Source organism: Rosa chinensis, chromosome 4, assembly GCF_002994745.2.
Source record: "Rosa chinensis cultivar Old Blush chromosome 4, RchiOBHm-V2, whole genome shotgun sequence".
In the NCBI taxonomy this organism is placed as follows: Eukaryota; Viridiplantae; Streptophyta; class Magnoliopsida; order Rosales; family Rosaceae; genus Rosa; species Rosa chinensis.
The window spans coordinates 1,919,972-1,943,492 of record NC_037091.1 but is presented as its reverse complement, the minus strand read 5'-3'; the positions used below and the strand labels follow the sequence as shown (position 1 = coordinate 1,943,492).

General features: G+C 37.0%; 2 protein-coding genes across 3 annotated transcripts; one reads left to right on the top strand and one right to left on the bottom strand.

The window, feature by feature from the left end:
- Positions 1-45: 45 nt before the first annotated feature.
- Positions 46-7,070, bottom strand: LOC112198505 (DExH-box ATP-dependent RNA helicase DExH16, mitochondrial). 2 transcript variants are annotated; one of them, XM_024339640.2, is made up of 16 exons: positions 6,660-7,069; positions 6,143-6,275; positions 5,642-5,763; positions 5,367-5,557; positions 4,825-4,965; positions 4,408-4,530; positions 3,440-3,517; positions 3,028-3,196; positions 2,400-2,512; positions 2,165-2,245; positions 1,500-1,565; positions 1,327-1,391; positions 1,144-1,189; positions 941-1,057; positions 576-667; positions 46-494 (listed from the first exon to the last, which is right to left on the bottom strand). In XM_024339640.2, exons 1-16 carry the CDS (start codon positions 6,721-6,723, stop codon positions 377-379), a joined length of 1,719 nt encoding a protein of 572 aa, XP_024195408.1. In that variant the 5' UTR covers positions 6,724-7,069; the 3' UTR covers positions 46-376. The 2 variants fall into 2 exon arrangements, with proteins under 2 accessions (XP_024195408.1, XP_024195409.1); XM_024339641.2 differs by lacking the exon at positions 2,165-2,245 and having other exon boundaries at positions 6,660-7,070.
- A 9,607-nt stretch (positions 7,071-16,677) lies between these two features.
- On the top strand, positions 16,678-21,753 carry LOC112196225 (type IV inositol polyphosphate 5-phosphatase 7). The gene is made up of 13 exons (XM_024336536.2): positions 16,678-17,163; positions 17,279-17,366; positions 17,784-17,852; positions 17,970-18,054; positions 18,154-18,258; positions 18,346-19,072; positions 19,158-19,351; positions 19,694-19,802; positions 19,929-20,077; positions 20,236-20,501; positions 21,019-21,085; positions 21,174-21,376; positions 21,471-21,753. Exons 1-10 carry the CDS (start codon positions 17,134-17,136, stop codon positions 20,456-20,458), a joined length of 1,779 nt encoding a protein of 592 aa, XP_024192304.1. The 5' UTR covers positions 16,678-17,133; the 3' UTR covers positions 20,459-20,501; positions 21,019-21,085; positions 21,174-21,376; positions 21,471-21,753.
- The last annotated feature ends 1,768 nt before the right edge of the window (positions 21,754-23,521 follow it).

Below are 23,521 nucleotides of genomic sequence, written 5' to 3'. Positions count from 1 at the left end.
ATATCATAACAGAATACAAATTCCGGACAGAGAGAGACTTGTACATGAGAAGAAGAAAACTCTTCCACTACTTTAATTAGATTGCTGTCACCCATGTTGCATACAACAAGAACAATAGAATGATTACGATTAGTAATAATTACAATTTGAGCTACTTTACATTTTTGCTAAAACAAAAATATAAAATACAAATCAGAGGCGCCGACCTTTTCTCAAAAGACTGGAGCTTATTGCTGTCTGAGAAGTTGATGTATGGTTAGATATCAGATTGAAGGCAGAGATCTTTAAGAATTCCAAGTTTTCTCGAGCTTCTGTATAATCTGACTGAGCATAGAAGAGAAGGAATAGACAAGTTGAAGGAATGATAAATATCACACTAGTAGGGTCTGTTCTTTTGGGACAATAGGGAAGTTAATGTAGTATTTGAAGCTAATCTCTTGGCCTTGGGCCTGTGCTTTTGCAAACCAAATCTCTCTAGAAACTCTTCAATCAACCTACAATTTTAAAGCAGAACAAACAATAAACATTAAGCAAGCAAAAACCAAGAAAACAATGTCAGTTGCAGGTAAGCTCACAGGTGGCAGATGGACTTCTGTGAAGATGCGAGCTCACGGTCTGGGAATGACTCCTCTAATCGGAAACTCAACCAAACATACAGATCCAATACCTTCAGTTTTTTGCACCGAAAAAGAGAGAGGCGGTTACAAGAAAGTAAGAAACTCAAAGCTATATCTTCTTGAAGAAGCTCAAGTCAAAGAAACCATTTATCTTTTTGCACCAAGTCTTAGAGATGAATAAATAGTTTACTGCAGAGTATTTCCAGTCAAGGTAAAATAAAAATCACAAATACCATATAAATAGCTGATAGATATCTCAGGAAACCATTCCTAGAACCTAAATTTTACAAGCTAGAATTTAATAATTTATTTAGTATATTTACCTTGTGAATGGATTCAAGCTCTTTGAGTGCACCTGGTGTTTTTGGTATCTGAAGTGTCCCTGGTGTAAATATTTCTCGAAGTGGCACAATGCCCCTTTTTGCATAATTTTGAGCAAACTGACACAGGAAAGATTTCTTATATATCCAATAAACCTCTCATTAAGAATACACGGTACACCCTAACAAAGACGACATATTCTTACCTGTGTAAGACCCTGGGATGAAATGTCATCACTCAAGTCAACTGGGCTGCACATCAGAATCACAAATGGTTCTGAATTAACTCAGGAAAAAAAAAAACAGAGAGAGATCCTGGCAAACTAGCCAATTGGATTCTAAAACTTAGAGGAGATAAACTAAGACTTAGAAGTTTGTCCATCATTTACCTTATACAGAAAAGGTACTTATCATGCAACCCGAGAGGCAACTCATCAATCAGAGCAGCAACTTTCTGCTCAAAAGGAGAAAACAATAGAGGATAAAATAATATAATGAGAGGTTGACAGTCTAGATAGTTAACAAGAATGCACTCTTGTAAAAGGATGAGGCATAGACATACCATTACTTCTTCGCAATCAGCAATGAAATAATTGTCTGACAATGTTGCATTCTCTACAAAATGCTCCTGCCAACAAAGTAGAGGAAAATGATCAATAAATATGCATATCATAAAATAGAAAGGCTTAAACTAAAGTGGAATTGATTTCAACCAAAGTAATTTGTGATTAACTGTTCACTTTAATATTGTTCAAAGCTGACAATAAACGAGCAACCTCAGAATCTCAGATCCAAGTCTTAGTATCATTCAAAAAAGATATGTATATCATCTCAAAGTTCAAATCCATTTAGAGACAGACCCTGCTATAATGAAATCATAAATTTCATTGGTTTCGACCTGAAGCAAATAACTGTTTATAGATAATAGAAGCGAAATGTAACCAGAAGATACCTCTTCAAAGTGAAATTTCTCATAGTTTTTTACTTTGCAGTAGCTTTAAGAGTCAACAAGATTTACCTGTAATATGCTTTAAAAAAATACTTGATTTTATACACTATTGATTTTAGTTGATAAAATATGCCACCACAAGCAAATTTAGTCAACTTGATCATTCTGAGCATCACTTTCAAAAGTCTCGTGTGGATGCACCTCAATGATACAAAAGTCAATAAACAGGAATAGATGCAGCCATGCAGGATGTATAGAATAAATCAATTAAAACCTACCAGTATCTGGTAGAGGCCCCTATTTGGCTGGGAACGTGAATACATATACATAAGATCAAAGGTAGGAAATAATCCAGCCCTCTGCATTATAGCAGTGCACCGAGTTAGAAGACAAGTAAAACTTAGTGCTACTGAATGAGAAACCAAGATCTAGAAGTGGATGCATCTAAAAAGTAAAAGTCTAATGATGGTTCTGTGAAAATTTCAATTGCTTTTTTCATTATAGCATAATCACCTCAAGAGTCGGAGATGGGGATTTTAGTGATGAATGAAGAAGAGGCAGATCAGCTGCATCTAAACAAGTCACTTCACCAACAGGAAACCTTGATCCATACCTGCCAGCTCTTCCTAAAATAAAAACTAGTAAGTCTTTCGATAAATACATAACATAGTATTTCAACCTAAGGAAATAAAGGTTATGAATATACAATAAGCTAGTGGATGCTACACAGTTGTCTTCATAACAAGCAAGAATACATGTATGCACAACAGATGCATCACAAGCATACATAACCAGGCAACCTATAACTTTACAACTTCATATTTAGGTATCCTTTTTCTATGGCAGATAAGATTTATGAAGTACCAAGTAAGGACACATTTGCTTGAAAAGTGTTTTTTCAAGGACTCAAGGCCATAATGACATGTTTAAAAACAAGCATGTGTTGAAGCTTCAGGGTTATTATATACAGGTTTTATGAATGATGCATGCATCTCATAAGCATAAAGCAAACCATTCTTTAAGCTCCATATGAATTCTTGTTAACTATACAGTGACAGACACTGAAAGATTTATTCAAATGCAGCTCCATAGTTGAGAAGTTTAAAGTACCTACAATATTAGTGACCAAAATAAAAAGTACCTGCAATTTGTTTGATCTCCGGTACAGAGAGTTCCCGGTTCTCAATACCATCAAATTTTGTCATTGTTGAAAATATGATTCGTGAAATGTTCAGATTTAGACCCATCCCGATGGCATCACTTGCTACTAGAACATCCAACTCACTGCTTGCGTCATTGAACATTGTTGCCTGCAATACTAAAGGTGTATATCAACTCAGCCAATCCTCAGGAACCACATATGGTGCTGAAAAGGGGTTGAAACTACAAATCAATAATTAACAGCATAAACATCCAAAAGTTGAAATCTGAGCTGGCAGTTCTTTTCATTTAAAACAGTGTAGCAAGAAGCATATCACTAAATGAAACTCCTTAAGGATGCCTATTTGAAGCAAGGAAATAAGAAACTTAAGGATGCAAGAAGGAAATCACACCTGTCTTGTTCGGGTCTCTGGTGGAAGTGAACCATACACAACAGAACAGAGATGCTTTCCATCACTTTCAATTTGTTTCTAGCAATACAGTAGAGTATACAGACTTAGACAGGTTAGTTCAGAAATAACACAGTAAACATAATGAGTTACGAAAGAAAAAGATCTGTTATAATTAAAAGAGCATCAAAATGAAAAGCTATAAAAGAAAAAAGATAATAATACAACATGGACACAATTTTATTGAAATCACTAAATGTTGACGGAACAGAATGGCAGATTTTATTGAAATCACTAAATGTTGACGGAACAGAATGGCAGTTTCTTCAGCAATGACCATGATCCCAACTTTCTTTGTAGTGGCTCTCTTCTGAGCCTTATTCCAAATGTACCTCATTTGTAGAGAATCCTAAAACCCATGATCAGTATTAAGAATCCTACGATCGATTATTCCCATTCAACCATCTTACAAAAGCCATCCATCTCATATTAATAAGAATTTTTTAACAGAAATGAATTACAAATTTATCCTCAAACAGCTCTTACTGAATATATAGATTAACCCAGCCTTGCACAAAGATGGATATTACAACTTATCCTTTTTCTTATTTAACTCCAGCTAAAGGTCTTATAGTTGAACTTCTAGGAACTGCTCTATATATGGGACACAAAAGAACTAAATTAGTTAACTAAGAGACTAAGCCATATTTAAGCAAGATTCCAACCCTTTGATCACATGGTTATTTATGGTTATTGTTCTACATGAAAGCATAATTAAATAGTTAAATGTTGGTATTATATACAGATAATCTCCTGCTTCGAGAAACAACAATAATAATGAGAAAATTAAGGGGGGGGAAGGGATAATCAGGAAAAATAAATATTAAAAATAAGTCTTAGATTTACATAAAACCTCACACACACCTATATCTCCAGGACGTAAAAAACAAAAGAAAAGTGGTAATCACTACCTTTAGTCTGTATATTTCACGCCGTGAAAATGTAACAATGCAATCGCCTGTCCTTATATTAGAAAAGGAACCAAGAGGAACCTTCATTGGAACAAGAGGTGAAAGTCTATCATAGAAGTGAACCTGATCACACCACAAAAAGAAGAAGAATTTGAGAGGAACAGAGACTATATTGTGACAGAGAAAGCAGAAAATCAGCAAAGCATTACTGAACACATTGACAAATTAACAGCCTCATAAAAGCACTTAACGAACATTAATGTTAATCATCATAGTAGATAAAATCATAGTGTTATGGTGTATTGAAAGTAACTGGAGATATTATAATTCAAATGTCAAAACATGATATTCTCAAAATTTTAACCAACCCAATATAAATCACCTTGACCAGATATCGATTACACAAAATCTTATTACCTCAACTTGATCACTAGTCACTTTTAACATTTTCTGAATAAGTGGGACGGCAGCTGCATCTCCACAAAGGTGAAGTTCATCAGCAGAAATTCCTAATAGAGCACGTGTGAAAGAAAAACCTCTGTTCCTACAGCCCAGCATCTGACAAAAGGAAAAACGAAAAAAAAAAAAAAAATCATTATTCTGCATGACATATGTAAAATAATGTCTAGGACAATACTATTAAGAATGTTGCATGATTATGAACTTGCATGTTGAATCCAGAAAACAAAGAAAAATTTCTGAATCAAGTTTCGAGTTCTTTCAGTTTGTAAAGTAAAGAATTTCTTGGCCATTTGGATCTAGAACTCTGAAGAAAATTGACTTGACTCATTTGGACACAAGTACCTAAATCCGTTGCTTGGAATGTACACTAGTCAATATACCTTCATTGTCTACCATGCTCAACAATATCAATATAAACAACACACAATGATTCTTATAAGCTTTCTAAAACATGGTAAGAAGCCAATCTCCTGGATTGACATAAATCATTAACCTGCCTGAATTTCATCAATAACGGCGCAATGGTAGTTGGAGGTTACATCAGCCATCTCAACTGTCACAGCCATGTGTTTTGCACCATCAACTTCCTCTCTCTCTTGTCCTGTGAGTAAATCACATGGCACTTTTGCCTTGTTCAACCGTTTTGCAACCTCCCAGGCCAACAATCTGAGAGGACCACAGTATATGCCTGCAGAAAAGGATCTTATACAGATCAGATACGTAAGCAAATGAAATAATAAAAACCACTACAAGCTTAGAACACACAACCTACCAGATGGACTTGATTCGAGTCGCTTTAAAGCATTGTGCGTTTTACCACTATTTGTGGGACCCATGTGCAAGATAACCTTGCGAGGCTTACTTCGAGCTTTTGGATACCATGTATGAGGAGAACTGAAAATTGACCATATTCAATAATGAGGACAAACCAAAAAGATACTAGATAAGTGCGTAATAACAGTTGTATGCATGGTCAACATAATGAGTTGGGCTCGAAATTACAGACATTTGGAATCACATTATATCAAATCCTAAAAGCTGTCAATTCTATATTACAAGTGAAAATATATAGAAATCCCTAGTTTGTTTACGTGTTTAAAAATTGAACTTACTAAAGAGAAGATTACAAACATCATAGAAAGTACTCATCTAGACCACTATGCAGCACATTAGTAGATTGGCAGCTATATCTTTGTCAAACAAGTCTTACATAACTCACAAGTACATATCCAAGGAAAAACTAGTCAATAGCTTTGAGAAGCAGATTTCTTACGTCAAGTCTAGAAAATCGAAGCTCGTGGTGCCACTGAAGCTGCTGTACTGCCTTGTTTTATCAGAGAAACTCACCAAAGCTCCAATCTTCAATTCTAAGTGTAGACACAAGGGCTCCATACCACCCACTAGACCTGTGGAAATGTAACAATCAAACAATGCAATCACACCTGAATCCATCTATAAACTCTGCTTAAAATGGAAAATCCTAAGAACTAGTAACATCCATTCCAGACTAGATTTCTCAATGTTACAGCACATACAACATAACTTCTAAAGTTCGAATTTTCGGCATTGTCAATTGAGATTCCAATGCTCAGTAATGCCATTCTAACCAAATGTTTCAAATTGGGTCAAGTTTCATTCTTTCAAGAACAACATTTTGAAACCATAGAGGAAAACTCTTCTCTGTTTTCCACAGTTCACTCAGCAAATAAACACCTTACACTACAAAACCAACAAATAAAAATAAGGCTAATAATCAAAAAAAAAAAGTAAGGTGGGTCTGAAAAACAAACCTCGGAGAGCGCGAGAAACGCCGGCAGATGAAACTCTGCGGCGAAGCAATAACGATACCGCCATTGTTTTTGGATTGAAAATCAAAAACAATTAAAGGCAGAAACTTTATTATAATCTTCAAGCTAGGAGAAGCAACAATGAAGAATCAAGGTACTGGGTATTGGTTTTGGGATTGAAAAAGGTTATGGGTCTCATTTTCTGGAACACTCAAAGTGCCAAAACTCACATTCTTCGGGATTTCGTGGACTTGGATTCATTCTCTTTCAAATTTGAGTCCTAAAAGTAGAAACTTGGAATACTTGGCTCTGAAATCACTATCAATACACACTCTTCCTGATTATTCATGATTCTGAGGTCAAGCTTCTCTCTTTGAGAGTTTGAGCTTAGGAATGGCCTTCCGTTTTTTATGTTGGGCTTGGTCCTAACCCGCGCAGAAGTCCCAAAGTTCACACCTAATGACCCAAACCAGGTATGATATATATGAGTATATGACCCAAAAGCACACTTAATTTTTTTTTTTTTTTTAAGAAAAAGCACACACTTATTTTTACAAATTTTCACATAATTCCCAATACTTGTAGAACTTTATATGACCTAGACGTAGGTAATATGGTTGTATGTAACTCGTTCCATGTTTGAGCTCTTGCTTTGAATTCTTAGGCTCCATTATGTTGGAAGTTCTAAGCATCACAAAAGAAATCTAGCTTTTCATTTTTCTGTTCAAACCAAACCCATTTACTTTTTCTTTCTTTTTTTCAATTATATTCATTTAGTTGTAGCAATGTAAATATTGGAGTGACAAAGTTGGATGAAATTGAGGATTGGGTGTATTGAGCAAATCATTGAGTGCGTCTAGAAGATTGAAACCCCTCTAAAAAATGGAGTATTTGCGGACCAATGCTTTTTCCCAATGAAAATTGGGTTAGAGTCTACCTAGGCCTTTAGGAACTGACGAACATGGTAGGGATTCTCTCTTATGCTAACTCTCCGATATTGTGGGTTGCTTCATTATTAATTGCTCTGTTCTAAAGGTGTTTGTGTGTAGTTTTTAGTGGTGTTGTGAAGTCTCGTATTGTCACACCATTATAGGGCCATTCCAGCGTTCCCATGTTCCACATCCAGCGGAAGAAGTTCATTTTCATCACGAAAGAAAGGCCTCCAAATCGAATTATTACCTTATATAGTTATATCCCTCTCTTCTCCATCAATCAAGTGCCATAGCTTTCATGACCTGAATGTAAGACCATCCATTTTCGATATCGAGGTAGCTGGGCCTATTCTGTATTCAATGCTAATTGTTATGTAGGGAACTTTATGCATGACAAGACTATTGAAATGGTCAGAACCTCTCATGATGATCGATTTGATTTGTATAGACAATATGGAAGGTGACACAATATATGCCTGAAAGGCTGGAAGAGAAGAACCGGAGAAGTGATGACTACCACAGACGTCCATGTATGTAGTTAATGAAAACTTGGTGGGCGCTTCTTTCTCATCCGATCATCGATCACTTACATGCCAAATTTATTCGAACATCAATAGTGGGTGACAATTAGCTAGCTAGTGTAACGCCCAAACTACACCTCACTACTGTCAAGGCAGTGCAAGTACTATGCACTGGAGATGGAACAATACCTGACGGAGCCGGGTGTGCGTAACTTGTTTGAACAATCAATAGTAATGGAATGTCAGGTTCCAGAACATGATTTTAACTTTACCTACTAGGTTTGTTACTCCAGAACATATTGACTATTTATTTGGTTCTGAAAACTTGGCTGCTAAGTTCGTTACTTCTCGATTAATTTGTTGTGTCAAGGTTTAGATGAACAATTTTAAACTTAGTGAATTTATAGTTTTCACTTCAATTCAAAACGTTTCCGCTGTATGATTTATTAAATTTCATTGAAGAATAATGTCTTTCGAGCTTATAGGATATCAGAACTCTCAGTTTATATCTTAAAAATCGCACGACACTATGACGTGCTCAACCTGGTGAAGTACAATTTAATGCGTTACAGCTAGCATGGCTAATATTGAATGATAGCGAGAAAGTTTGGATCCACACGATTTTTGTTCAAAATGGTATTTGCTTTGTACTTGATTTTATTTAGTTAGGAAATGAACGTAGCATTCTTAGATCTCTGAGTACGTACATATTTTGCGTTGGACGTTGGAAACCTTATACATACATATACACACATATACTCATGCATGCATACATATATACACACATACATGTGTATAAAGTCAAGTAAGAAGAGTTTCTAGGTCTAACACATGCAACACGTTTGTAAGGGTAATGAACTATGCACTAATGCAAGTGCATGAACCAGCATAATTAATTATTATATGTATTTCTATGAAATCCTAGGGTTAGCTAAAGTGGCGAAGAAGAATAGAAATCAGGACCGATTATGATTAAAATAGATTATATTTATATATTCACACAAGATTATATATGCCGTCAATCGTAACACCAGAATTGGCCTTGATAATATGCAACATATCATAGTCATATATACAAGGTCCAGAATAAGTATATACATAATTCACAATGTCTTGATTGGGATTAATTGTCTGTCGTTAATAAGGAAAATGACCTCTCAAATTCAACAATCACTAAATACCTTAAAAACTAGCTCCTGAACAAAATAAAGTTTACGCCGCAGAGCTTAAGCTTAAAAAATAGAAGCATTATGACTCATGAATTATGGCATGCACTCTATGCATAATGACTCGTGAGGCCTAACCAGGCGTATTATCATTATTATTTCTTCTGTGATCAATTAGAAATATCACAATCTCACACTAATTATTCGATCTAGGGCAAGACTTCTTATTCCTTTACTGTTCCTGGGGCAGCAAATTAGGTCAAATTATTTCATTCTGTTCAAACTTGAAACTGCGGTCCTAAATTAATTACTAGCTAGCTAGCTTCTTTTGAGTCTGGACCATGCCCTAGTTTTTGACATCATTCTCATGAAAGGTATGTATACTTACCAATAGGGAGACAGATATGGAAATAATGAATCTGGGAATGTTCAAAAGAAACAAAAGAATTATCCAAAAGGAGATCACTACAGAAAGGACTGAAAAGAAGAACATTCATCGCAAGAGAGATAGTCATTATCTAATTATTCATAGAGAGAGTAGCTATAGGCATATATATAATTATATGCCAAAAGATTTTCCTGTTTCAAGGCATTGGTTAGAGTAAAAGAAGAGAAAAGTAAAAAAAAAATCCAAGGTGAAAAGTTTGATATTCCATCAATTCAATTCTCTATGTAACAATTATTAGAATCATTTTGCATTGGATATCATCCCTCTTGTACGTGGGTTCAATGTTATAACATAATCATGCAGTAAATTTTTTGGCGTTGTAACTACACAGTCAATAGAACCAACACACACACCCATGCAGTGTATCCCAGCATAGCCAGACTAATCACTGCACCGCAGACGCACGAACCATTGAGTGTTTTAACTAACCCAAGTCCCTCAAATCTGCTGGCCACGGGATGGAGCTGAAATTCGAACTCTAGACCTGGGGGATGAACCCAAAATATTGAGGGCAATAATCTTGATCCGCATAGCGACCTGTGAACCCTAACCTTAAACTGTAAGTGAGCACTCAAGTAAGATTTTAGACTTTTAAATGATTATTTATAGTGTACATAAATTAACAACGCTTAAACATTTTTCTCAAAATGATGGTACGTGGTAGCTAGAGCCTAGAGTTGAAAGATATTTGGCATAAATTTTGTTGTAGCATTATGTATCGTGGAATTTTCTCCAAATTAAAAAAATTTTGCATTTGATATGTGAGAACTAACTCAATGCACACCTCCAATACATGCAAGAATTTTGTCTACAACTCTACACTCTTTATTTTTCATACTCTTAAACACTTGCAAAATCTTATATGTATCATGCTTAATTACGTACTTACATCTATGGCAAAATATTAGAAAAAAAAATAGAGAAAAGTATGTTTAATTGCAATAAGCATGCATACACATATTACTAAATATATAATAATGTCAAAGGTCTATATCGAATGTACGTATAAATATATTTGGTACAAATACAGAGGAAAAATGAACTTTGTTCCTGAGATTGATCAGTACTGAGAGAAAGAGAGATGCCAAAGAAAATGACATGTGAGAAAAGCTTTGTCACATTTTGAAAACAAAGAACAAAACATTGTCTTAAAACGGATACAAGATCTCAGGAAAGAAAAAGAAGCAAAGAGAAGAATAGGGATAAGTCTCAAAGCCAAAAACAAAAGCGATAAAGAATCTGCAAGAAAATGAAATTCATCTGCATACCTTTGACTGCCTCGTAAATCTTGCAATTATGTGTAGACTCAGAATCACCAATGGAATTCAACCATTCAAAGACACAGGGAGGGTTGGTTTGGGAAACAAAAAGAAAAATTAAAGCAGCACCAAATCTTCTTTGTTCGAGTTCTTTATGTTTTATTGACCTCATTTTGCACCATAGTTTATTGTGATAAACGCAATCTGAAGCCTTCAATCTTTGCTCTTAATAAGAAGACTAAGCAATCATTATGTGCGAAAACCCAAGGTTAATTTTATATACTTTTTAACCAAAGTATAACTCTACAGATGCGCTCTTTCATCACTAATATTCTAGAAAGTAAGTATTGTATGCGATGATATATATATATATATATATACCATTGTAAGACGTCGTTGATAATGTCTTAATCTCATGGTATGTTGTAGCTACACATTTTGACGACCAAAAATGCAAAGAAAGTTATGTACGTACATAGGGATATTTGTAAACTATATATTGGTTGTATGATAACTTTTACAACATTTATTGACAGTGGACAATTAATCCGTAACGAAACCCTTCCTTTTCATTTTTTGGGAGAGAGCATAATGAGACTGCGATGAGGAAAAACATTAACCAATTAGTGCATAAAGAGGACTAGAGGAGGCCATAACTCGTAATTTCGAGATATCCCTCATCCGAGCATATCAAAATAAAGAAAATGAGGGATGACTCAAACTCAAGAATATCAAAATCATAATTATAACTTATCTAGTCATTTTGTGTGTCATTTAGTTCGTCCTATTCATCTAGCTAGTCTTATATATGATAAATAAAATAAAATTTAGCTTCTCTTTGAAGTAGTTTGAATAACCTTAAGAAATAAACTCGATCTAATGTGGCATAGCTACTTAATTAGCCATAACATGCATACATCATTTATCTGAATTCTAAAGCATAATGGATGGTGCTAATCGAGATATGGTGAGTCCAACACTCAAATCTCTTATCAGGTCCTTTCAGTGGAACTGTGGAAAGGATTTGCCTAGCTAGCTCAATCTCATAGTCAATTGGTGGGACTAAGATGTGCTCAACTCAGCGGAGATACCGTTCTTTTTTCTTCAGAAACATATCATGGATTTTCGTTCATTATAATGCATTCGTTGAATCCAGGAACGTGGTGTTCCCTAGATACCACTTCACGGAATTGGACTGCTCCTGTTCTATATAAATATGGATCAGAATTTTGATTTTTAGGTCCTCTTCTGCATATTGCAGTTTTGATTTTTTTTTTTTTTTTTTTTTTTTTTTTGAGAATAAGAAACATTTATTGATAACCAAAATTACATAACATAGGAATGACCGGTGGTGGACAAGAACTCCCCACTCTCCTCCCTAAAACCTAAACCAGTTACGGGTCCGTCATCCAGAATGACCTCCTTGAGCCGATAGAGCCCAACCCCTAACCACCTATATCGCCCAACCCCTCGGGCTACAGAGAATCCCGAGAATCTCGATACCACCTCATAGACAACAGCCATAAAAACCAACACCCTCTTCCACACCGTGTGCAATGATACCAGACCACGTGCAAGGATCGTTTGTCAGCACATTGACCATAAGATAAAACCGAAACTAAACCAACTCGTCCCCAGGAATGACACCAAATCCATGGCACCTCAATTTGACCCAACCCTAGCTCAAAAGAGTAGGGACATACTACTGACCAGAAAAGACTAACCAAAAATAAAACGCAAAACAAGACCAAACCAAAGCTATTACAAGCAACTTCCCTCTCTCCAATTTCCCCGCCGGCAGACCACCTCCACAAAACTTGCCCTTCAAGCTCACCTCCCCAGAGATACGCAATCAATACCGCAAGCCGCACTGATACACCTGCCTGTCGTCGACCGGATCCAGATCTGGAAACAAATCCACTCCAAACCAAACCACCTAGAAACAAGAAGGGAATCACCGTGCCCTTCCACCTAGGAATAAATTGCTCCACCCTTCTGTGTCCATCCGCCTGGGAGCCCGAACCCACCTCTGCAAACATCGCCGAGCGACCAACCTCCGAACAGAGACCAGCGCCATACAATCCATGGCATGCTGCAGCCACGATCTGGCCTCTGGCCCCTTGCTCCAAGCTTGCGCCGCCGCCGAATTCCCCCTCCACGCCTGCGCCTCTGCCTGAGAGTAGAGAAGAAGCATGCAAAGCCCCGACCAACGAAGAGAAGACAAAACCCCCATCTCCAGTCTGGCAACACCTACCATACGTCGCTGAGGAGGGAAACCACGGTTGACGAGGAGGCGCCGCCGGACGAGCGTCAATCTCTCCTTCGCTCTTTCCAAACCCTAGCTTTCTCTCCTATTTTCTCGGTGCTCTCGGTCAGTTTTGATATCTTTCATATCTATATATAATTCTAAAACCGTTTCTGCATGCTTCTAAATAATTCATTAATGTATTATAGCGACTCTTTTAATTTTTAGGAGAAAAATATCATTTACTTTTGCTTATATCTTATCACAAGAATTAGGAGTGTAATTACATCACTAGAGTCATCCAAAAAATATAGTAAGTAAAATTATTGCTACATACATCACTATCTGTTCACTTTGGGAGACTCGCCAATAAGACACGCAATTATAGTACGAGACATTTCTAAAGCTCTCAAGAAGCGGCCATAATATAGGAGTTTCGAGTACAATATACTATGGAAGCAAAAACCTGAAACTCAAGGAGGCATGACAACATCTTCTTTCAATTGGATGCACCATTCAAGCTAAAAGTCATCAACGTCTCCTCAAAACTTGGCCATGAAACCCTAGCAGAGCTCGACACTTTAATACCATTTATTTGTACACAACCAAACAAGTTTATGTAGAAAAAACATTTTGTATTAAGCCTCCTTTCCTCTGCTTAATATAGTGCATATTGATGAGTACGCATGTCCAAATATCTCTTTTCATCACACCTCATTGAATCCGTAAAGAATTTGATTTTTGTTGAGATACCAAGCATTTCATGAGATCCTTCGTCAAATCGTCAAGGTTCTCAAAGTGGAGAAGAATGGAGTATATTTTCAAATATTGTAGGGTCGCTTCTTGAGTATTCTTCCCTTGAATTAGATGTATATCCAATTACAATGGATGGCCCATGGCTCTTTGTCTTTACAAGTTTCTTTGCACTATTTCAAGAACTCACTTTTCCTCGTTATTGCTTCAAATCATTCCCTAAGACCCACATACATTAGCGAAGCCAAAGATGAAAACAATGTCGTTCTAAAATCCACACAAAAGCAAAAGCACATAATTCACCATCAAGGGGAGATTAATGATTTAATGCTGATTAGATAACCTTCATAGACAAAATGGAAGTCCACTCATTATACATGTTTTCAAACTGGACAAAACGTTTTTGTTAGCGCCTCATAAATTTTTCCCCTCCAAACAATTATTCATTTCAATCCATTCGTCAATAGGGAGTATTCCATCCATTTTGGTTCACTGAGTTAAATTCAAAATTTTTTCTTCAAAAGATCGGAAATCAAAGCCCTTCTTACAATATTTGATTCTTTGATATGTCACAAAGCACCGAGAGTAAATAAATTTATATATTTGAAATTTGAGATTGTCTTTTGAAAATTTAAAAGTGCGTTAGAATTGATAAAATAAATTACAACAAATTTTTTTTTTTTTGAAAAATGTTATGTGTTTTGATGAGTTATAGAAGTGCTTCGCAAAAACATTTTTTTGTCAATTATATAAAGGTTGAACTCAAATATAGAAAGGTTAAAAAGAAACATTACCCAAAATTAAATAAGAAAAAATGTTATGTCGCTTGGACTTTTCTAAAATCTAAATAACAAAGGCAACACGTATTTTATATACGTCCCAATCTAGGATATCCATCTGGGGACCAACTAGTCATCATAAGAACCAGAAATGGTTAGTGGAGGCTAATGAAGTTGTTAAGGATTTCCATTTGGAACGTATGTGTGGGTGTGATTTGATTTGTATAAGCCTTTGTGGTACCCCCAACTAGGAGTGTTTCGCCGTCAGCTCAATAATTCTTGTCCTCTTAACATATAAGTAATGCCCCTAATCAAAATGGTTTAGGACCCAACAATCATGAGGATTTGCAACAAACTAATACAAAATACAAAGATAGACAGCCTAGCTAGTCTAGCTTTAGCTCTTGGACTCTTTGATGCTCATGGAGTCATGTGTATCAGGAAGTTTAATACGAATCAATTGAGACTTCAAACTTTGAGAGCCTCTAAACCCCAAAAAGGCAAAGACCTCCTTGTTTTGTTCAAAGCAATTCAAACATGGAGTGTTGAACGCTCAAGTAAGGAGCTTACTAGAGCTGGCGTGGACGGCGGCCGGAGGAGGCACATCAAACTAGAAGAACTAGGGCACTTTCTGTGACCACTTGGATTTAGGAAGTACATCCAAGTGAGCAAGCTAGCTCTCCCTGAATAAATAATACATATGGAAGATGGTACTTGGTATAGCTTCTACAAAAGAACTTAAAAAGAAGCCTAGCACATAAATTTGGGATGGCTGCCTAGGTTTCCAAAGACACAAAACCCCTAAATTGAGCTAAGAAGACCTCAAAATTTGTTAACAAAACATTCCCTCAACATCCATGTAATTTCACCTATAATAATCTAACCAATATTGCTGTTGGGTAGGAAAGTTTATTGAAAATGATGTTGCAATCTTCTATAGTGAAACTCTAGATAATGTAAGTAAATTACTGAGCCTTATTTAATAACTTATTTTATATGTTCAATCGTGTAGTTGTTTATCTTATATATTTTATTAAACATCATCTTTATCGTTTTATACACTTACGATATATATTGACGTTAAGTATTTAACGCAGTTTAAATAGTAAAGACTTGTGTTATGAACACAGATAAGTAAATAGTGTGTTGATGTGTGATTGAAGAAGTTGGTCGGTTCTGATTGGCTTCGCTAATCTCTATCCAAAATAATTACCTACCTTGCTCAAAGCGAAAAATTATAGACCGGAGAAAACCTGAAAAGACAAAATATGAAGTTGTTGAGAAGATTTATACTTGCTAAAGCTGTTGTTGCATTAGTTTACAGAGCCCTATGGCCCCCCATGTAAACAGAAAAACGAAAGATGTTCGTTGAATACCTCCAGAACCCCCCAAAACCCAACAATTTCACAAGAACCAAAAAAACCCAGATAGGCACATCATCATTTTGTCAATACACACTAATATCTTCAACCCCAAACATTCTTTGCCAGCAAAAGAAAGAAATAAAAATATAAAAACAGAAAGAGCAGCAGAAAAACAAATATAGTACTAGCACGGTAGCACCGGTCTCTACCACCACCACCAGAGAGGCAGAGCAGAGAGCAGAGAGCAGATACACATTCCCTTTATCTTTTTCCATCTTTCCCTGCTTTGCTTTAACTTTGCTGGGTAGACCAAAATGGGTACAAGAATACAGCTATCTGTAGAGGCACACTAGATCTCCTACCCTTCTTCTTCTTCCTTCACTTTGCTGACCGTGGGCAGCCTTTGCTCTGCTGACCGAGTCGTTCTGCTAACAGCTTAAAGCTAAACGACATGCCCGTTGCCCCTTCATGTTGGCCCTGCCTTAGAGCTTTGGGGTTAATTTAAAAAAAAAAAATTTAAAACTTAAAAAAAAAATAAAGAAAAGCCCCCAAAGACTAGACCCCCCCTCTCGCTACCACTTTATACTGTTCAAATTCGATACTTTGCTGTTGTTACTAAGAACGAGAAACTTTGCTTTCTTCTCTCTCTATGTCTGCCGCATTGTCTCGTTCTACTTCAGAATCTCTCATCTCACTTCCACGCATTAAAGGGCTTGTCTCTATTTCTCTCTCTTTCGAGTCTTTCATGGTCTTCTGGGCTTTTGTATCTTTCAGCTTGAAACTTCCATAAAGAGTGTATACAGAGCTCATAATAAGAGCAAAACAAGAGAACCCATTTGGTGTTTGCTTTCATTCCTTCCACATTTGAAGCTTATTTCATGGGTTTTGGGATTAGTGGGAAAACACAAAGAACTCAACTTTTTGGGTTATCAAAGTGAGAACCCAGATACTGGGGAAGGAGGGGAAGAACCCAGAAGGCCAAAATAGCTGTATGAAGTGATAGAGAAACAATGGGAGATGGGAATACCAAGAAAAGCAAGGTTCTTTAATTTTCACTCTCCTGGAAATAGTAATGGGATTTGTTGATGATTTGTTTTTGTTTGTTTTGGTTTCTGGAAATGATTAGCTGATTGTGTGTTTTGTTGTTTGGTGAAGCTCTCATGGTCAAAGAAAATGGTCAGGAAGTGGTTCAATATCAAGAGCAAAACTGAGGACTTTCAGGCAGATGATGTTGTTTATGGGGGTGAGAGAATCTTTGTTTTTGTTTTCTTTCCCAATGGTTTCTTGTATGGTTGGTTATATTATTATTTAATCATTATTGGGGTTTTGGTTGACATAATCTTAAGATTCTTAACTTCAATACTGAAATGCTCACTTTTCTCCCTCAAAGATGATCCCTCTCTTGTAATTCTTCTTCAACTGGTTGTTGCTGAGAAGCCTGAGAAATTAAAATTCTGGCAAAATTTGGTTCAAATGTCTCAGGCTCTCAGCAATGCCCCTGTTCTGAATTGTAGCTATCTGTTACTGCATAATTCCCAAATTAGTGTTCGCTAATATGAAACTATTCAGTATTCAAAACAATTTAGAAGGTCACTAAGTATATTTCTGTTTCGGTTTTCGAGCTGAAAACTGATGCATTGCCAATAATTGTCTTCTTCAGGAGCTGAGGTTGAATACAGGACTAGCTTCTCAGAGAGGGAACCGTGCACGATTAAGAAAAGCAAAACAGGTTTCTTGACTATTCTCTTCTATGACCGACCAGAATTTGACAATTCACATATTCAGCGTGTTTCAAGGACTTGTATTTGGTTTCTTTTCGTCATTTTCTTCTCACTTTAATGCACAGAGAAATTCAGCAAGAACACAGAGCAGGTCCGTCGGCGGAAGATGAATCTTGACCATCCTCGAATCATAGATGTGCAGAACCATAGGTAAATTGTCTACATCTTCCTTTTACCCAAGTTCTCTTAAGAAGTGTTTTCTCTCGAATGTATTATTTACAATTTGTGTTTGTTTTTATTTTGGTCCAGCATTTTTGTTGCTACATGGAATGTGGCCGGAAGATCTCCACCAAGCAATTTAAATATGGATGAGTGGCTTCATGCCTCACCTCCTGCAGACATTTATGTTCTCGGGTATGTTTTGATTGTTTATATCTAATCGTCTTCTGAACAAACTACTGTTTGATTTACTAATGAATGTAGTCTATTTCTCTCTTTCAGGTTTCAAGAGATAGTTCCACTAAATGCTGGTAATGTTCTGGGGGCAGAAGACAATGGACCTGCCAAGAAATGGTTGGCTCTCATTCGGAAGACTTTAAACAATCTTCCTGGTACTAGTGGTGGCGGTGGCTGCTATACACCATCTCCCATCCCACAGCCAATTGTCGAGTTACATGCAGATTTTGAGGGATCTGCTAGGCAGAAGAGCTCATCTTTTTTTCAAAGGAGATCATTCCAGGCAACACCCAGCTGGAGAACGGAGAATGACCCTTCAGCTTCACAACCCCGACTTGATCGAAGATTCAGTGTTTGTGATCGGGTGATCTTTGGTCACAGGCCAAGTGACTATGATCCCAACTTCAGATGGGGTCACAGGCCAAGTGACTATTCAAGGCCTAGTGACTACTCAGGACCGAGTGACTATTATTCTAGGCCGAGTGACTACTCAAGGCCGAGTGACTTTTCCAGGTGGGGTTCGTCTGATGATGATAATGGACCAGGCGATTCACCAAGTACTGTTTTATTCTCACCAATGTCCTATGCTGGATCTGCATCCAATGAAAATGGATATAGAATGCCAGGGCATTCAAGGTACAACTTAGTTGCAAGCAAGCAAATGGTGGGCATATTTCTTACAGTATGGGTCAGAAGTGAACTGAGGGATCATGTTAAAAACATGAAAGTATCATGTGTTGGAAGAGGACTAATGGGGTACCTTGGAAATAAGGTATTAATCATGTCTATTGTAATTGTTTTGATTCTTTTCAATTTCATTAAATGAGGAAATGACAATATTCTGCTTGGATTTACAGGGATCCATTTCAGTCAGCATGTCTTTGCACGATACAACCTTTTGCTTTATTTGTACTCATTTAACCTCAGGACAGAAGGAGGGTGATGAGCTAAGAAGGAATTCTGATGTCATGGAGATCCTTAGGAAGACAAGGTTTCCAAAGGTTAATGGCTCTAGCGCGTTGAAAAACCCAGAAACAATCCTGGAGCATGAGTAAGAGTCTTGCTTATCAACTATTGATTAAAAACTATGGTCACAGCTTGAGCATATGTTAAAAAACTGCATGGAAATGTTATCCTCTTTCTAAAGAAAGTGATTTAAATGGTTTAAAATTTACCTGGGATTGGACAATGACTCAAAGTGTTTAAGCATCTGTAAATGTCATTTCGATTCCTGACTTGAGACATAATTCAACTGATTACATCATCATATACTTGTGTGTAATGCAAACAAATTATGCAGCAGCTGCTGGTATATGTCTCTTTATTGCGACCATTGTCCAAATAGCATTCTTTTCAATTAGCTAATAATGTGCTTTCCTGATTTCTTATCTAGTCGAGTTATTTGGCTTGGGGATTTAAATTATCGGATTTCCCTCTCTTACCGCTCTGCTAAGGCATTAGTTGAGATGCAAAACTGGAGGGCCTTGTTAGAGAACGACCAGGTATGATTGCAAGTCCTCCATACTTCTTTCTGTTCTGTTTCTATACCCTGTTTTAAATCCTTGGCCTTGTTCTTACCAGTTACATAAGGCATGTTACATCCTAAACTGAAGTTGGTTGTTTTGCAGTTAAGGATAGAGCAAAAACGTGGTCGTGTATTTGTGGGCTGGAATGAGGGGAAGATTTACTTCCCACCAACTTACAAGTATTCTACTAATTCAGACAGATATGCAGGGGATGATATGCACCCAAAGGAGAAACGTCGGACACCTGCTTGGTAAGACTATTTTTCCTAATTTATGTAGAATTATGTATACTAATCTGAAATGGAAGAAAGAATCTAATGAGGAGAAAAATGATTTGATTATAGAGAGAAGCGATGCTGTTAATTTCCGAAGACTTGCAATTCTAATTTATTTACTTTTCTTTATGAAGGTGTGATCGAATATTGTGGTATGGTGAAGGTCTCCAACAGTTATCTTATGTCCGTGGGGAATCTAGGTTCTCAGATCATAGACCAGTTTATGGCATATTTTGGGCGGAGGTCGAGTCAAGTCACAACAAACTGAAGAAAAGCACTAGTTATTCTAGTTCTAGGATTGAAGTAGAGGAGCTTCTGCCATATTCACATGGATATACTGAGCTAAACTTTTTCTGAAGGATGAGGGAACAATGATGACCCACAATGGTCCTATATTCAAGTATGCTTCCTCTCTCATATCTGCACACTAAAGTTTACATCTTTGATGATAGGCATGGTCATTATGAAAGCTAATACCCAAAAGTAAATGATTTGTTTGACAAAAAATAAAAAATGATATGGTTATCTTAGTGTGTGTTACTTGATCATTTTTGTGAGGATTAAAATCCTGTTTATTAAGTTTATTTATCTTCCTGCAAACCAAGTATTGTTCTTTTTCTCGAAATGGACTTTTCTTTCATTTGTCACAATCTTGACCATTCTGGTTGTCTTGAGGTGTATGGATGGCTCAGTAAACCAGTGTTGTTTACCTCAGCAGTTGTCAGGCTCAATCAAATCCTTCAAACCATAGACCGATCCTGAAGAACTATACCTAAAATGCTAATGAATTGAGACTTGAGAGAAATGATGTCTCTTTTAGTAAACTTGAAAGTGCCTTAAAATTTCATGTCTTTTTTCTTGGGCTGTATATACTTGCTTGGTTTTGTTGTTGTTAAGAATTTGGTCCTCGTTTGCAGGCGGGAATCACTTTGAAGGACTCATGAAGGCTGATGGAGACATTCCTTATCCCACAAATCGAAAAAGGTTGGTCTTTCTTTTCCTTTTCACTTTTCTTGGTTTTGTTGTATGCATTTGTTTCTTTGTCTAATTGTTACCTTTTCTCTCTCATCAGGTTTTAATATTGAAATTTTTGGTCAGTAACTACATACATCAACAGCAAATTGTACAGTAACTACAGTTGATTATCAAAGCATGGTAGCTGTTAAAATCAGTTTCAGTGGTCAGCACAGTGCATTATTTGGTCACCCAATTAACAGACACTTACCTTTTTGGCATCTCAAAGTGTTCCTATTTTCTGTTCAGCACAATTATTAGGTACTAACTCTTTGTTTTGAAAAGTGATTACTTGTAAACTTATAGTAATAATTACTTGTTCATGAGCTTACCATTACAGACTTTTCTATTGCAGGATAAACTGTCCAACCAGAAGTTGCCAAGTGAGAAGATGAGGATTTTTTTTTTATTCAAGATTCTTTATTTGTTTAGGAATTAGGAATATATATGATGACTGAATGAAAGTGAAAAGGTCAAAATAATCATTCCTTACAACCTTTTTGTTTTAAATGCAAAAGAAGTAGAGAATTGATGGATGCTCTGTAGAGGCTGTTGCCAATGTGGAAGAGAAAAAAAAGGATAATGAAACAAACAATGGTGTTTATAATTGAAATCTGAAGCCTCTGGTCTCATTGCTACTGATTTTTCTGAAAAGTTGGTGCTCTGTGCTATGAGCTTTTGCTTTTTAACTGTGTGGTGAATAACAATCTAGGAAAGCATGAGTCAGTTTTTACAGGTTTGGCAGGTATACACTGCAGCCATGATTTACAGGCTCTGCTTTCTTTTGTAATGGGGGTTGCACATCCACATTTGTCTTTAGCAGTTTGCACCAAATTCCCCTGATTTACTTTCCATTAAGGACCATTGAGAACAGATGCAAACATAATTAAAACAGAAGTGCGATAATTTTTAATGGCAGCACAACCAAGTGGGAAAATGACTAAACTCTATAATGAGCATGCGTTTAATCTTCCTTGCACGTATTTGAAACCCCATAAACAAAAAAAAATTACTAAAAATGCCATAGCCTTTTGGTTTGAAATGACATCAATTTGTCTTCAAAGCATTATTATTGTTAGGATTCCCTGTTTGTAAGTTATTTTAACTCTTTAAATGGTATCAGACCTAGCCGCTCTCGACTAGGTTTACTTTCTTGGCAAAGGAAGCAAATTTTGACATCTATGGATCTGGATGTTCTAAGCTGGAATTGCAAAGGTATCTGCAACGATGCAACAACTCGGGCTCTGAAGGATTTATGCTCTCAGAATCGCCCACAATTGGTCTTTTTATGTGAGACAAAGATTAGCAGATTAGAGGATTTCGAAAAGCTTCGTCTGGCGTTAAGGTTTACGCATGCAGAGGAAGTTTTGAGTTCAGGACAAGCGGGGGGCCTGGGGCTTTTTTGGAATGAGGACTTGACAATTCATATTGGAACCAAATCAGCGCATCATATTGACGCGGTGGTGGTGGGTGAATCTGGACTCCCGTCTTGGAGATTGACGGGGTTTTATGGACATGCAAGAACCGGAGACCAGGATCGCTCTTGGCAACTTCTACATGATCTAGCTGATATGGATTCCCTTCCCTAGATGGTAATTGGGGACTTCAACGAGATTTTGAATAGCGGGGAGAAGATTGCAGGTCCGATCCGGCCGGAGAGACAGATGAGAGGCTTCCGGGAGGCGTTAGGTTACTGTGATCTTCTAGACGTAGGTTTTCAGGGAGCAATGGCTACTTGGTGGAATTCTGATACCTTGTTGTGCCTTGATAGGGCTGTTTGCACTCCCTCTTGGATTGACATCTTTAACCATGCTACAGTTTTTCATTTATCACCATCGAATTCTGATCATGTTCCTCTCTTGCTACGAGCTAGTTCGGTTCCTTTGCTAGCTAGGCCTAAATGTCCCTGTTTCAAATTCGAAGAGTTTTGGCTACAGCATGAGGATTGTGATAGAGTGGTGAAGGAGGCTTGGGGAACTGATGTGTCGGATACACCTATGTTTTGTGTTACCAAGAAGATCATGCATACTAGAATTCAATTGAATAAATGAAAGAAAGAGGCGTTCTGGGGCCGGCAATTACAAATGGTTGGCATTCGCTCTAGATTGGAGGAGTTGTTGAGTGTGTTTCCATCAGAGAGTGTGCAAACTGAAAAGAGGGAGTTGATGGACAAACTTCAGAATTTACTATTCCAAGAGGAGTTGTTTTGGAAGCAACGAGCTAAAATCACATGGTTGAAAGAAGAGGACGGGAATTTGGGTGCGCCAGTGGAAGTTAGTAAGGTGACCGAGCTCATACTTGAAGCTGGGAGGTGGAATGTTCCGTTGTTAAAGAGATTTTTTCGACGGAGGAAGCATAGGTGATTGCTACAATTCCATTGAGTTGGAGGGATGTACAGGATCGGTT

Coding starts and splice junctions, on each gene's coding strand:
- LOC112196225 (XM_024336536.2), top strand. CDS start 17,134: ATGGGAGATGGGAATACCAAGAAAAGCAAG. Junction 17,367..17,783: donor AGATGATGTTGTTTATGGGG/GTGAGAGAATCT, acceptor TGTCTTCTTCAG/GAGCTGAGGTTGAATACAGG. Junction 19,352..19,693: donor GAAACAATCCTGGAGCATGA/GTAAGAGTCTTG, acceptor TTTCTTATCTAG/TCGAGTTATTTGGCTTGGGG.
- LOC112198505 (XM_024339640.2), bottom strand. CDS start 6,723: ATGGCGGTATCGTTATTGCTTCGCCGCAGAGTTTCATCTGCCGGCGTT. Junction 5,558..5,641: donor ACTCGAATCAAGTCCATCTG/GTAGGTTGTGTG, acceptor CCTTTTCTGCAG/GCATATACTGTGGTCCTCTC. Junction 668..940: donor AGCTTGAATCCATTCACAAG/GTAAATATACTA, acceptor AAAAAACTGAAG/GTATTGGATCTGTATGTTTG.